General features: G+C 40.5%; 1 protein-coding gene across 1 annotated transcript; it reads right to left on the bottom strand.

The window, feature by feature from the left end:
- Positions 1–4,626: 4,626 nt before the first annotated feature.
- TMEM200C (transmembrane protein 200C) lies at positions 4,627–14,020 on the bottom strand. The gene is made up of 2 exons (XM_063299125.1): positions 13,293–14,020; positions 4,627–6,947 (listed from the first exon to the last, which is right to left on the bottom strand). Exon 2 carries the CDS (start codon positions 6,902–6,904, stop codon positions 5,228–5,230), a length of 1,677 nt encoding a protein of 558 aa, XP_063155195.1. The 5' UTR covers positions 6,905–6,947; positions 13,293–14,020; the 3' UTR covers positions 4,627–5,227.
- Positions 14,021–15,725: the final 1,705 nt, after the last annotated feature.

Raw genomic sequence — 15,725 nt, 5'->3', positions numbered from 1 at the left:
AGCAGTTAGCAAGTTTTCAGTGATGAAAAGATGTAAAACATGAAATGCACATTAGTTTTCACCACTTCCAACAATAAATATGCTTAAATATCACCAATAGAAAATTTAAAACAAATGCTCAAGTGTCTTGAAAATAAGGCAGAAAAGCAGAGACTCTTTTGCAGAGGAAGATCACTTATGAGAAAAGTTTGGTACAGTGTTTAGTCCCACCAGTTAGGAGTTAAATTAATCACACGAGAAGATGCACGTTGGATGAGACTGGGTGGCTACCTGCTCTTTAGGTACGTGTTTTCCTGCCCTAGCTACTATTCATAAGCTGGATAATACAAGCTTACCAAGCAGTTGATAGAGTATGTCAAGGGGAGGAATGTGTTGCCTGCTAGATGTTGCCAATCTATAGTTCTCGGCTTTTCCATCAGCATCCTTGGTAAGGTAGCCTGGGTGTTAATAGGTCAACACTGTCCAGGAAAGGAGGCAAGAGAGCAGCTGATTTAAGACACACAGTGTGCTTAATTCTTAACACATAATATGCTGTTCAGATAAATATTTATACATTTCCTCCACAATAGGAACCGCTATTTGGTCATTTACAGAGGATTCCATCAGCATTTACTCTTATAGCATATACTCTAAGTACTATTACTAATAATAAACGTTGTGACATGAAAATATGTCTGCTCTAGTAGAGAAATACCTGTGCCTTGCTATACCATTGTGACATTTGTGACCTTGTGGATTAGGTATGTTTTGCCTAAATATCAATGTGGGGGGGGGAGATGTATGGCCCATCAGCTGGACAACACCCACCTGCTCCCAGTATCATGCCCAGTAGTGAGATAGGCTAAAATATGTACTTCAGCCAAGTACTTTCAAAAGACTGCACATTCCCAGACCTGCATAAATGTATCTGCGCTATACCTTTCCATGTTGAACCAGGTAACTTTGATCCTTAAGTGATGTTCTTCATAGCACTATTTAAAAAAAGAAAAAAATGAGCCTGCTATTACACAGTATTGCTCCCTGAGACAGACAGGACTATCAGCACCATAGTGCAACATTGGTGAAATCCCTGGTTCCCAATGCTGTCCATAAAAGAAAAGTTGCTTCAGAGAAAGTAGGGTGCGAACACTGAATTGTTGTAAGAATATTGCTTATTGTTTAAACACAAACATATTTTAGTTTTAAGTTGAATCACACAGTGACTCACAGTGGCAGTGTTCATCTTTAAATCAATCCATCAGTACTGCTTTTATTTTTAAACACGTAACTTAATTACAGTGGCAAATGACTTCTAGATCATTGCCATTAAATGTCTATGGATATGATCATTTAGTTGTGCAATGCTTGAGATTCAAAGGCCAAGAGGGGGCGTGAGGGGTATGAACACAGAGCCAATCTGCAGCTCCTAAAAACAGCTATGTCTTTTTCCAGGCCAGGATCATGTAGTGGCTGTGCAATTCTAGAAAGACATGTTGGTTTAAGGAGCTGCAGACAAGAACAAGGGGTGCACTCCTGGGTATTTTGAATACACTTTTGCCTCCAGAAATGCTGAACAGCCCTATTTAGTAAACATTGTTGCAATGAGCCATTGCATCCCATTTAATATTTTTAATTAATACCAAATGTAAATGATTGTAAAATCCAGTTCATTAAGGAAATATGAGTCACTTTCACAAGTCAGCTGCACGCAGATGGATGCCTTAGAGGGTGTGGAAGAAGAAACATTAAAGATACTTTGATTATTCAATGATTTTCCGCACAGTGCTGAACCATCACTGAGGTACCTCTAACACAACTGAAGAAATGTATTTGAACTTACACTTGATTTTCAAGCAGTTTTGGGCCACAGATTTGTCCCAGATATCCTTCTAGGACTCAGGCTAATTTATGACTTGAAGGACACTTGTGCAAAATGTCTTTGGATGAGCCAGCATGCTTTTTAGTATGATTTTGGTTTTCCAAACCATGACGAAATCTAGTTACCCTTTACTTTCTCTTAACACCTCAAAACAGCTAACTGAGAACTGAAAATGGGTTCAAGATCCAGCTACTCTGCTCTCAGGCAAATTATTAAGAAATCCAGGGCAGGTTTCAGCAGTGGTTCCTGTAAAAGTGAGAGATTTTTACACTCTGCCAAGGATAACAGCTGAACTGCTACAATGCATGTTTAGCCAATGCAACTGTACATAGATTACAACATCAACACTCATTATAAATAAGAGCGCCAACTTACAAATACCCTGTGAAAATACAATCAATATTCCCCCTCTTTTCTTTTGAACAAACCAACACTTAAGGAAGTGGGAATGGAAATGAAAACAGTATCATCACACATACTGACACCTGGAATGTCTGTTACAGGATCTCAAAAAGATACAGGTATTGATTGCTGGACATCTAAGATCCTTTAGATGTTACTTCTGACATGACTTCACAAAGTAGCAGAGTTTGTAAATCTCATGAAATTGAAGTTGACATTGCAGCAAAACCTAAAATTTATGGAGGAAATTAGTGGGAATGGATGTCTACTAAATATAAATTGCATATGAATTATTTAATTAAGCAAATTATATGAATTAGGCTTTGTCTGACTGCTTCAGGAATAACAGACTTTGTTATCTGGGGTGAAACCTAAGTTAAATTTGAATCTGTTGAATCTGAGTTTTTCTGAATGGGGATCCATACAAGTGAACTTTTTTTTCTACTGGAAATTTTCTAACATGTTAGATTGTTGTCAGCAACCAGAAGCATGGCATAGGGGATGCATGCTGTTCTTACGTCAACAATACAGTCTTTCAATACATGCTGGGAAATTTTGTCAGAATTCAAACTGGCATGCATATAAGCACATCATCCTGTTTTACAGAGTTTTAAAAACAAAATCTATCATTTGTTCTACTTCAGTATCATTCCAGACTAAAGGGAAAGTATAATAGTACTTAAAGACCCTCCTCCTCCAAAACTGATATATGATAGGGTGGGGAAATGACTGCTAGATTAAATGGAGCACAATGCACTGCAAATTGCAGTTGGGGGCAGCTGGACCCAGGCCAAAACTACAACCAAGACTGATATTTATTTCTGATACTTCTCAGTTGCACTAACCTGGATATTTAAATGAAATGTATTTGTTTGCACTGGTCTAGATGGGCATCATAGTGTTCTATGCATTACAGTATAGCTATTAAAGTTCTGCAGTGCTTTGGATTTAATTCCAAAATGGTGATTTGGAACATACGGAAATACAAACCTATCACTTGTCTGAAGCTCTTTAAAGCAGCTGCCCCTTTTCCTGGGATCATGGGGCAACAAATCCCAGGAAGAAGAATAGGATCCCGGAAAAGTAGCAGCTGCTTTAAATTGCAGATTGGATTATGATATGCAGATAGGTTCTACTTTTGAACTTCTACACACTTGGAAGTACACATTTTGAAATCAAATCCAAAGTTTACACAGCTGTAATAACCACATTGCATCATACTTTCTAATGGCTATGATGGCACTGAATCATTTCGTTCTGCTGATTGACACTAGTTGACTCACAGTGCCGGTACAACATTTATCCGTTGGCAGTGGCTGATAAAATTAGGCTATTAAACTATGACTGACACTAATTTGGATAGCAGCAGGTTTCATGGTGATGCTGAAATAAACATTTTAGGATCGACTAATCAACCTTAAATGGCAAAAGCTACTGTAAAAGCAATGTATCTGCAGTAAACAAAGCTATACCCAAAATATTCTCACTATGGGCCAATTCTTTGGTTACAGTCATGATATGGAAGCTGTTTTAAATATTTTCCACTATGGGGCTATTATGGTATACAAAAGCAATGTATCTGCTCTTATTCTTGGAGGTGGTTGAGCTCGCAAAGAAATTCTCCCCATAATTAGATCAAGGTACTCCATACACCAATTTTGCAATATATTAAGCTGACCCAGAAAGAAGTTAGTGATTCCCTATGATTTAAGATACAGATTTGCCTGAATTTTCAGATTCTTCAATAGTGAAAATGCAAAATCATTAAAATGAGATTGGCCTATAAAAATCTAAAAAAACAGTAGAGGGTGGCAGATGCAGAAAAAACTGTTTAGTGCTGTCTAGTGGTCATTTAGATTTTTGAAGCCCAGATATTTATTTTCTATCCCACCTTTATTTTTATAAATAACTCAAGGCAGCGAACATCCCTAATACTCCTTCTTCCTATTTTCCCCACAACAACCCTGTGAGGTGAGTTGGGCTGAGAGAGTGACTGGCCCAAGGTCACCCAGCCGGCTTTCATGCCTAAGGCAGGACTAGAATTCACAGTCTCCTGGTTTCTAGCCTGTTGCCCTAACCACCAGACCAAACCCTAATGTATAAAATAGGATTCCATGGAAAGTTAACCTACTTCTCCTGACCACAATTTCCCACTTATTAAGAAAGATTTTACTTTGCTTTAATGAACTGAGTAAATAAAACTATATTCTGCTCCACCATAAAGATTAAACAAAATCCCTAATCCTTATACTGAAAACAAAATTTCATTTCTTTTGTAAGCATTTAGCAGGAAAATTAAACACTATCTAATATGTTTTGTCATTGTAAACATATTTTATTTCATTTAAAAATGATTATTAATGCTATTAGTTCATACATGTGCAATAATACTCAGTAAAGTACTCATTATTTGAATTTAGGAATCTGGTCTTTTAGATGGCCACAGTGCTACCGCATTCTTTCCTCTGTTGATACTATTACAGAAATTAAAACAGTGCAAATTTCCCAGCCAGCTTTAACCTAGTACTTATCTGTTAATCCTTTGAAAATAGTATTCCATACTAACAAAACATTAAAAGGGAGATACATTTTGCTGGCTTGAAAACCACCTTTATCTAAAGTGTGCAGGTATGCCATAGCAAAAAGAGATAGAAAGAAAATGGGCAACCAGAATTTTAAAAAATCAAGAAAGTGCACAATTATTGTCAAAACATTCTATTCCTGTTATTCCAATGAATTTACTGAACAGTCACTGTGGACTACAATTTGGCTTGAAAGGAAAAGAGGCTTACAGCGCAAAAGAACACCTGTTAGGTGTTTCTCCTGAAGACTTCTATAAGAATTGATAGATGCAATTCTAGGATAACCTACTTCAGCTCTTTGGATGTTGGCCAGTTTCCTAGATTCACAAGGGGCAGAAGGATTACAAGTTGTTTGGATGCTTGTCTCCATCTTATTTCACTCTCTTTAAATGCCAGTATTTTCCAGGTCTCTTTCTTCCAGGCCAACAATGGCATCTGATCTGGAGATCATGAAAAGTTTCTCTTTATTTGTATACTGTCTTTGAATTTTCAAAGGCTGCTGCTCTGTTTGTTCTTTGCTGGTGCTCTGTGAGGAGCCAATTTCCTCACTGGAACTGACTTCACAGTCTTCAGGTGCTTTATGGGCTGGGGTATTGGCAACAGACTCCAAGGAGGTGCCCGACTCCTCCAGTGGAGTGTAGCCCTTATTGCTTCTGTACTGATCACTCTGGGAATCTTTCTGATCCACAGATGATGTAGGCAGATGAGAATCCCCCAAATCAAGGGACCTGGAGTAGCTGGAAGATGAAGTTTTAGCTAAAAGACTGGAGTCAAGGTCAGTGCTACTACCCAATGTCTGAGAGGGTTCAGGGGACAGGGATATCCTGGCATCAGGGAGGCAGCTTGTGCTCTGGCGTCGAAGCACCACCTTACGCTTGCTCATCCTGGGTAACACTGTCAGCCCTTGCCCTGTGTCTATGTAGCTGCTCCTGAGATCTTTCAGACTAAGTTCAAATTCTCCCCGAGGAATTTCCTTGTCACCCCTTTCACCCAGTAGCCTCTGCCAATCACCATAGTCTCCATCAGTCATCTCCCCCTGAGCCAGTGGTAGCAAAGTGAAGGTGCTCAGTGAGGAGCCCACAATGGAACTGGCAGTGCTGTGCTGGTCCCAGCTATCTGGGGGGGTACAAGATGGGTTACGGGTGCTTCGGGCCAAAGCAGCTCTTTCTTTATAGATGCTATAAACAGCGTCAGCCAAGCTGGGTATTTGCTCTTGTCTAGAAGTGGAGAAGCAGCGAGGTGAGGAAGCCAAGTCAGGAGGGGAGAGGGGTGCACTCACAGGTGGGTGCCAGATATTCTTTGTAAGCATAGCAGTGGCCCCTAAGTTTTCTCCTGAGCCACTGCCAGGTTTCAGCTCCAGCCCTCGAGACTGCACACAGTTAACAAAACCATTTATTGGAACTGGGGCAACAGCAGAGGGAGCCCCATCCTTGGTCCGAAGGCTATGTGCATCTATGACAGTGGAGTACAGGTCCCTCAGATTGATAATCTTGGTCTTCTTGTCACGATTCTCATGCAGCACTGCATTGGCACAAATGAAGAGGAAGATGCCAATGCCCATGATGAGGGGTCCAAGTACCTTGAGCTTGTCCGAATGCAAATATCTAGAGAAAATACGGAAAAGGAAGTTTGTTGAGCTGGAGGATGGTGAAGGGGCAGGCAAAGATGGAGGAAGTGCCTTCTTGTTGCTGGAGAAAGAAGAATTGATTCCCATGTCTTCTAGGTGAGATTCTCCTGGCTCTTGTGTGTAGTTCTTGGAGTGGCTTTTGGGGGCACTCCCATATGGTTGCAAAAATGGGCTCTTGCCAATGCCCCCTGTCCTATAAAGGGGTTTGGGCCAGTAGCCAACCACAGCCAAGGCAATCCCCACAAGCAGCACCAGAATACCACAGACAGCAATGAGGCCAGAGAGTGAGCAGAGCTTGAGCTTGCCCTTCACCACCACCACATCATTCTTGCGTTTTTTTTTTGCTTTGCGCTTGCGTTTGGAGACTTGGCTCTGAGGCCGTAAGGGATCCTGTTTTCTGGCTGAGATCCTCAAGAGGCCTCCAGTGGCGATCATGGCTGGCTATCCAGGACACTTTTCCCTACAGCAACTCCAACTCCTGTGGCAAAACGGAGAAAAGAGCATAAGAGCCATATCTCTTTTAAATCAGTCTTTCTTAAATCTGCTCAGTCACTACTGACTAATCACACTCATGCAAAGAAGTATGTGTGAGACATACAATACAGCGTGTCACATTAACTGGCAAGTGGGAGAGAATCCTTTACAATAGCCTACTGGTTTTATTGCCAGCAACCTGACTGCATGGCCTTAACTAGGCTGCCTGTGGCCCATTCTCATCATCTACTGCTGGGTCACTGAAAGGGACTATAAGCTTTGTTTTGTTCACAATAATCTAGTGTCAGATGAAGTGCTAGAACATTTTCTTCTGTGGATATGAATCCCAATAAATCAAGGCTTGGAATTTGTTCTGGAGGGAACAAGCTGAAACATAAAAGAAGATGGAGGTCCTGATAGTTTGGGATTTTACTGTTTTGCATGGAGGTCCACACATGCTTTGCTTTAAGAAAAACCCTGCACACAGCACTCCTGAACCTGATATTTTCTTTCAGTCCATAGATAGTATTAGGATTAAGGAGTTTTTCTATCAAAACAAAGCAGATCTGGTATCAATTTGTATGCCTTAGTTACCTTTGTATTCTTTATTTTAAAAATATTTTATTAGAATTTTATAATACAATAGAAGTATAGAAAAAAGGAAAAGAAAAAAAGATAGGAAGAAAGAAAAAAAAACAGAATTTTGACTTCTGCCATTCTTTCTATCAAGTCATTGCCATCTCATTCTTTCCCCTCCCTCTTTAGTTGTTTCTAATCCCCAAATCCATAAATCATCAGTTCAGTCTTTTCTTTCAGCAAAAAGTCCATATAAGGCTTCCAGTCCTTTAAAAAAGTCTTTTATCGTTTTTTCCAAGCTTTGCCATTTCTGCGAGTTCCATCAATTTTATATGCCAATCCTCTACTGTGGAGTTACCTTTGTATTCTTTAGGTAGGACTGCCCTTAAGATGGTTCACAAACAGCAACTAGAAAATGTGGTCACCAACAAGCTGGTTGCGGTTTAGTGAATGGAAAACACCCGTCCATATCAGCTTAATTTCTCAGCCCAATTAAAGTGCTACTGATTTTTAAAGACCATTTCCAATTTACTTGGAGGATTGCCTCTTCCATATTGATATATCAGAGTCCTTCAATTAGCTCCAGTGGTCTTACTATTAGGCCTGCCTGCACTGACTGCTTGATGTGCAGGGATCAGATACAAGACCCTTTTACTGGCAGCTCTATATCCAGGCACAATATTTTCGTCATGATACTCCCTTAGGTAGGTAGACAATTGCTTTCAAATGGATTTTATTGTTCTACAGTATTACTATCTTTTAGTATCAGTTTTAGGGACTGTACTATTATTATTTGGCTGATTCGTTTCAATTTTTTGAGGGTTTGATGAATTAAATACTGTTTTAATCATGTAGACAGCTTATAACTGACATGAATACATTGCTAAATAGTCTATCCTTGGATCCACTTTTTTTCAGAAATTCATGCATGACACCAATTGCATCCACAAGCTCTGACTGTAATCCAATTCTACATCCGTCATGTGTATATCCCAAAGCCTCAAAGAATCTTAATTTCTCTGCATTTAATATTTGCTGATAGTTCCACCTTCTTCCTTTCCCTTCTGGTCACCATGTAACAATTCAACCTTAATATTTTATATTATGCTATTTGGGTATACTGATGATGGAAAAGTATCTTTACTATGTGATCCACCTCAACTTGTAATGGAACTTCATTTTAATTATATCCACCATCTCAATTTGCAATGGAACTACATCTTAAGTTCACATGGCCATTTCTCTCTTCTTTTAAAAAATACTACTTGAGAAAATGGTGTGAAAGCACTAAGTGCCAACTTTCTTGCTCATAGTTGGTTCTGATTAGACAAAAGTTCAAAAGGGGAAAGGTGCTGTTGTGGAAAGCATTAGTGAGATAATACTCTCACAAGGCCAAATTTTCATCAAACACCCTGAAATTTTATCATGATCCAAATCTGTAGCAAAAATATTCAGTTATAGCTTCTGTATGCTTAGTAGTGATGTCTCTATCTGGATACTGGGCCCTTAAGCTGGGTAAGTATAGGGAAGAGTATACTCTCCTTGGTAGCTCCAGGGAAAGGAACTAAATTTTGGAATTCTCCTGGGTCTAAAGAGTCTCACTGGATCAATGCAACAATTCTATTATGGATCCTGATATCCAGATGGGTGACTTTCTGAAGACTTCACCATGATTATTATGGCTTTGAGCTAAATAAAAACAGGCCGAGATGGTGTACCACATTTCAAATAATCTGAAAAACTAAAGCCATTTTCAGACGTCAGGGGGTGCAGTAATGTATATGTATGTCTATATGTATAGGGGAGAATAAATTGAGACTGCAACTGCTACACCTGTTTAGATTATGTTCAGTTGCTTATTTGGAGGTTACAAGTGGCAAAGATGATTGTATGGAAAGTGTATGAGTATATTCAAGCTACTGAAACAATACATTTGTATGCAAAGGAGATAAACATAAGAATGTGGATTGAAGAAGGCTGTAGCAGGCATGGGTGGTTGAGGAGGTAGGTTAATTTCACAGCTGTATCTACTCTAAACTGTAGCTCATACTTTTCCTCCATGCTGCATAAGAGTTTTTCTTTGCATATCGATCCTTGAGTGAAACTGGAACACTCAAATCCTTAAGGGTCCTCTATTGTAAAGTAAGTCTTCCCCTCTTTCATAGGCTCTTTGAATTGGTTTCTGCTCCATCATTCTGGTTCACTCTGGGTAGTGAGTACTTGAAAACTTCCTTAAATCTGTCTCAAATCCTCACATGAGGATGTATATTACAAACTGGTCTGGAAACTAGGTTTCTACTTCCTAGGTTTTAAAAAAGACTATGCCAGCATATATGGAGTTCTTCGTCAAGAATCTTAAGGTATCATCTTTTGACTCCAAATTTTACTGTATCTTTTGTTGCACATCATACCCATTTTACTTCTGTTCTGATCAAGACCAACAAATCCATTCTACGAGGAATAAAAATTGTGGTCCAGTCTGATGTGGGCAGGAGAAGAAGGGGAAAGCTTAGTTTGTTCAAATGATTGTCATTCCCTGTTTGATCATTAAGTGAAAGAAAAAGCAAATCTGCCATGTTTATATCTTTCCTGATCTGATAGTTATGAAAGGAATAAGAAACGGTCAATGTTGCAATGCATGCATTCAAATCTACACTGAAATATTGTGCGCAGCTGTTATCCCAGCACATAAAAAAAAAGTTACAACTAGAAAAAGTCAGAAAAGTACAAACAAAACAAGGAGCTTTTAGTTAAAATAAATTAGTAAGGAAAACCAGGTAGACAAAGTTATGTCTGGTGAAAAGTAGAACATAAGGAAAAAACTTCCCCACCCTAATAGTACTATAATCTGAAACCACCCAATGTAGTTGAATAGTGTGGGATTTGGAATAAGCAAAAGGAACTACTTCAACTACAGGGTAGTTAATTTATGGAATTATCCACCATGAGATAGAATTGTCACCAACATGTGTAAACAAAAGGGGATTGAGTATATTCATGGAAGTCATGATAACTATCTATTACATACCAAAAAAAAATATGCCTTCAAATACCAACTGCTATGGCACACAAACTTGAAGGTGCATTTGTGCTCATATTTTACTTGTACAATTTCCAGAGGTAACTGACCACCGTTAAAACAGAATGCTGGTTTAGGTGAGCTTTTGGTTGATTCAGCAAGCTACATTTGAATGCAGAGACATAAGGAATGAAGACAGAATACACAGTGCTGATTTCTTCCACCCTTCCTTTCATTAACTGCCCACATCTGAGAGTCCTGAAGTATAGTCTAACCAAGTATTCCTAGATGCATACAGGTGAGCTGGATGGAAAAGTGCATGATACTGCATTGTTTTGAATTAGCAACTGAAGACAAAAGGTGAAAGATTTGTGGGACGGTCAGCCAATTAAATATTAGTTTCAGCTACTCAGTAAAAACACCTTAAAATCAACCCTACATCTGCCAATTGCAGTTTATAGCCTTGCTTTAAAGTTCTTTATGTTGCAGTTTTAGATTTTTCTATTTCAAGACAACCAATATTTTAAACATTTTACCTTTGTCTTAAAAGGAAAAAAAAACTCGATGGGGCCTTTATCACACCTTGTGTTACTGCTTGCCTTTAATACTTCATATTCTTTTGCTATGTGTACCTTCTTATGGAGGTCAGGCCAACTAATAAGCTGTTTCCTAGACTCAGGCTATTGTCTTTGAATGAGGCCAAAACATTAGATTGCACAAGAAGCTTACTAATGCTCATCTATCTTGGAAGAAAAAGGTATTCAATTAGAAAACGTTGGAAATGAAACGAAGAGTAAATCAGGTCCTTAGCATTATGTATGTTATATACTGTCCTGAACAATCTAGGGGTTTTATTTAAGTTAGACTTTATATTTTACTGCTGTTGATATACTAAAGAAATAGCCAGATTTTAATATCATCAGAAGTTTGTTTTAAGCAATTCATATAAATCTTTATTTTCCATATAACAATTTTTTTTATCTTTAGAGGGGGAATATATTCTCTGGACATTTGCCTGATTTGGAATCACATATGATGTTCAAGGTAACTGGTTATGTAACACCAGTGAATGTGCAGCCCATCAATGAAAGAATGCAGTGGCAATAGAGATACACAGCACCGAACCTGATTTAAAAAAAAGAAAGAAAAAAGAAAAAACACTATTTTGAATCACCAGGGGAGCAAAATGCTCTCTGTTAAAAAGTAGTTTGAAATAATATGCAAGATTTTGGTTATATCACTGCATCAGGTTTTATAATCAGAGATATTCAAACAACTGAATTCAGCAGTTCTTTACAAATTGTTCAGGGTTGTCTGAAAATATTAATTAAAGGGTCATTCCTTACTTTTCTTAGAGTGAATGAAATATATTTTAAGAAAGATAGCAGCAATCAGTCCAACATGTCACATAAAGTTAAATCTTTTGCCCTGAAAGCAACAGAGAAAATCAGCATTCTAGGTTATCTTATTTCCCTTATCAGCTAAATCTCCACATTTCCTGAACACCCTCCGATTCAACAATTTTTGATTAAATTAAATGCCATGTATTTCCTTGCAAAAAAAATATTCCTGGTTCTGACAATATACCTCAAGTAATTCATCAACCAATATGATCTCTTGCTTCCTCTTTTATTGTATTTTTTTAAAAATAAGGTTTGATTTCACACACAAAGAACCCAAAGATGCAGCTTTTAATATGAAAAAAAATCACTCTAGGATATATAGACAGGATCAGTGTTAACTAAGATGGAAAGTAAAAGCAGACTCAGAGGTAGAATTCCTAAAAGGAAGCCCACCTACTGTTCATTAATATTGTGTGACAAAATACTCTGATTCTAAATAGACTGGGGTCTTGGGAAACATGCACATAGATATCAAAGTAATCTATATCAACTAACAGTTACACCATTACCCTGCTACACAACCAAAGAAATTCCAGATGGTGTTTCATACTGTTTTCCAGGATTTCAGCAGCATTTCAAGTCTAAAGGTCTACAGAGTATATGCATGCTAGAAGCCCACTCATTGCTACTTTTCTTTGCCTTTCCCAATGGATGAATGAGTAGAAAAGAAAACCAAACCGGTGGGTGGGGAGCCACCTTCCACTCCGTCTGGATCTATTAATCCAGCCTGCCCAAAGGAGCAGCTTGTTCTTGGGAGAGTCGAAACGTGCCTGCAGAGACAGAGCCTAATAAAACATTATGGCTGTCATACCTGCTGCTCTGCTGTCCTACATAATGTAATTAGCCAAGTGGCCCGTGCCTCTGGAGGGCAATTTGTGAAAGATGGAGCTAAGAGGATTCCTGGCATGACGGACAGCCTGGGGGGCTAAGGGTGGCCACGCGGAAGACCGGTTTTCGCTTTCGCCGTGGGGTCAGTTACAGGGGAGACCGACGTATTGTTCGAGTTCCCAGAACAAAACTTCCTTCCGAAGAACATCCATTACAGGGACTTCCGTCTGCCAGGCGCCCATTAATCGAAGACAGTCTCAACCGTCTGTCCCTCGTTTTATAAGTTCCTGAAGGCGATTTCTCTACCGCGCCATTCCCCTTTTTGCCCCCAAGAAGGGTAGAAGCTAGAAACGGCCGCCACAATAGCGACCCAGAATGGTGGCCCGGGCGGGATGGGCCCCCCAGCCCCGCTTCTGTGGCGGACCGGGGGCGGGGGATGGGGGGAGCTGCAGGATCCCCGAGTGAGTTTCTGGTTCAAAATGGCAGCATTTAGCAAAGGCAGAAGCTCCGTCTGGTCGCTTACCGGGGAAAAATCGGGGGAGGTCAGAGCTGCAGGCAAGTTCCTCGGAGCCCAGAGAGAAACCTTGCAGAAACTTTCAAGCCCGGCAGGTGGACGCCGAAGACCCCGCGGCCCCTCCAGCCCGCCCCTTGTCGGCTCATCGCCATCCCCGTCAGAGCCTCGAGGGTCTCGCTCGCCTCAGTCTCTCCGCATCCACAGCCGCCAGGCACGGCGAGCAGGAGTTTCTGCAAAGTGCGTCGCCCGCTGCTCCAGCCCGCATCCTGTCTCGCGCTCAGATGGGGGTCGCCCCGCTGCTCCAGGCGCTCCTCCCTCCCCCTCCGCCTCCCCCGGCGGCTTTTGTTAGGGTTGCGACTGTTGCCGCCGCTGGACGCGGACAGCGTCTCCTGCCCCGCGGAGCCGCCGCTGCTGCTGATGCTTCCAGGCTGCTGCGACTCTTGCTCCTGAATGGCTCCGTGTGAAGCGGCTTCTGTTGCTGCTGCTGGCCCGACTCGCTGCAGTTGCTAGGATACCGGAGCCATGACACAGGGAAATTGCTGCACGATGGCAATCATTACCTTCCAAACTCTCGCCGAGCTTTAGGAGGGACCGGAGCCTCGCCCCCACCTCTCCCCGCCGCGCTGCTGCTGCCGCCTCCCCTTCGCCCAGACCACTTGCGAGCGGAGTCGCGGTCTCGTGCCTCTCCGGAGCAGGCAAGCCGCCGCAACAAACTCTTGCAGCGAGCAGCCCCCGACACGCTCGCTCTCTACAGCCCGGCAGCCGCTCCTTTGAACGTGCGACCCCGACCCCCCCCCCTTGGGAGATTGCTCTGGCGTCGTTCGAAGGGCCTTTGGAGGGAGCCAAATTGTCAAGGGGAGGGGGCTGCTGCTTTCTTTACACATTCCTTCGCTTCCCTTTGCTTTGTGCCGCCTCCCCCGCAGCTGCTTAGCCTGCAAAATTCAGAAAACTTAACGCACGCTGCACTAGTTTCATTGAAGGCAGTGGCTCAGCTCCAAAGTGAGTATGCTGTGATCTGCATTTTTTTTATTCTTTAAATCTTAATTTGGATTTTGCACTCCGCGTAACTGGTGGACTCCTTTTTAAAACTGCAATTAGGGTTGTTTTTTTTAATTTTTAATTCTTAATTTGAAATTTGTGCTGTACTACACCCCAGTTTGGCACTTGCACTCCAGCTACAACTGATTAGATGGTTTGTTTTTAATTGTTACTGCTTTTAATTGGCTTGAATAAATAATTTTGAAATTAATTCTCTGAACCCTATCGGTGTTGTAGGACTGATAAATAATTGAATGCATGAATAATTTTATTTTTTAATGAACAGATTTTTTGAAGAGACAATATTAATATTATTGGTATTGTTATATTCTTCCAAAAATTCTTTGGGACTACATTTTGTACAATACAGTTTTAAGAGTTGGAAAGAAACCCTGTCAGAGACACATCTTCCAAATTTTACGATTTTAGACTGCATAAGGTTAATGTGGAAATGTTGTGGAGTAATCCAAATAATCAGAATAAGCCCCCCATCCCAGATTGGAAGGGCCCCCACCCTGCTGGTGTTTGGAAGGGGCCTGAAGACCTGGCCCTTTACCTTGGCCTTTGGTGGAGGTGACTGAAGCCTCTTTAAATTTGGGCTGTTTTCTTTTGTTTCCACACTGTTCGCTATTGATTGATTGATTGAACTTCTTGACCATCCAACTCATATACAACAATTCTGGGAGGTTTACAACAATAAAAATAACGTATCACTAAAAATACAATGCAATAAATAAATAGCAATGCTATTCTGCCATTTCTGTTCTGTTTTGTTTCTTATTATTTTTATTGTCATGTTTCATGTTTTAAATCATTTGTAAACTACCCGGAGTCTCTGGGAGCCTGGCGGCATAAAAATTAAATTAATAATATTAATAATAAGGATGAAATGAAGTGAACTCTAAGCTATACTAAATCTCCAGAGACCTACTTGACTATCCCTCTTAATTTAGGCTGCAGTTCTGGACACGTTAGGATATCCCATCCAGGTGAACATCCAGCCCTGCATGTTTATGACAGACCTATTCTAAAAAAAATAAGGCTTGCCTGACATGGCAGTATTGTTCTTTCCTCCTCAAAGCTGTAATTTGTGTACAGCTAAAGAAGGTCCTCTTAGTCTCTCAGATGTTTCTTAGGCTGTTTTGAAATCAGGTTCTATTATTTTTTTCAATTTTTTCTGAAAAACGTAGAGTAACATTTCAACCCGTACATGTAGCCCTCTTTGAAAAGGCTGAATGATCAGCTTAGGGACAGATTAGGTTCTGGCTGTTTTTACCCTCTTTAGTTCTGATGGACAGACAAATAATGTGCTGCAGATGGAGAAGTATGCAGTGACCGGATGCAAATAAGTCCTGCCTTCTACAGCTTTTCCGAGCTCTTCAAAGAGCACTCTCAGTTTCTTGG

The sequence above is a fragment of the Candoia aspera genome, chromosome 3, assembly GCF_035149785.1.
Source record: "Candoia aspera isolate rCanAsp1 chromosome 3, rCanAsp1.hap2, whole genome shotgun sequence".
NCBI lineage: Eukaryota > Metazoa > Chordata > Lepidosauria > Squamata > Boidae > Candoia > Candoia aspera.
This window is presented reverse-complemented; position numbering and strand designations above follow the sequence as displayed.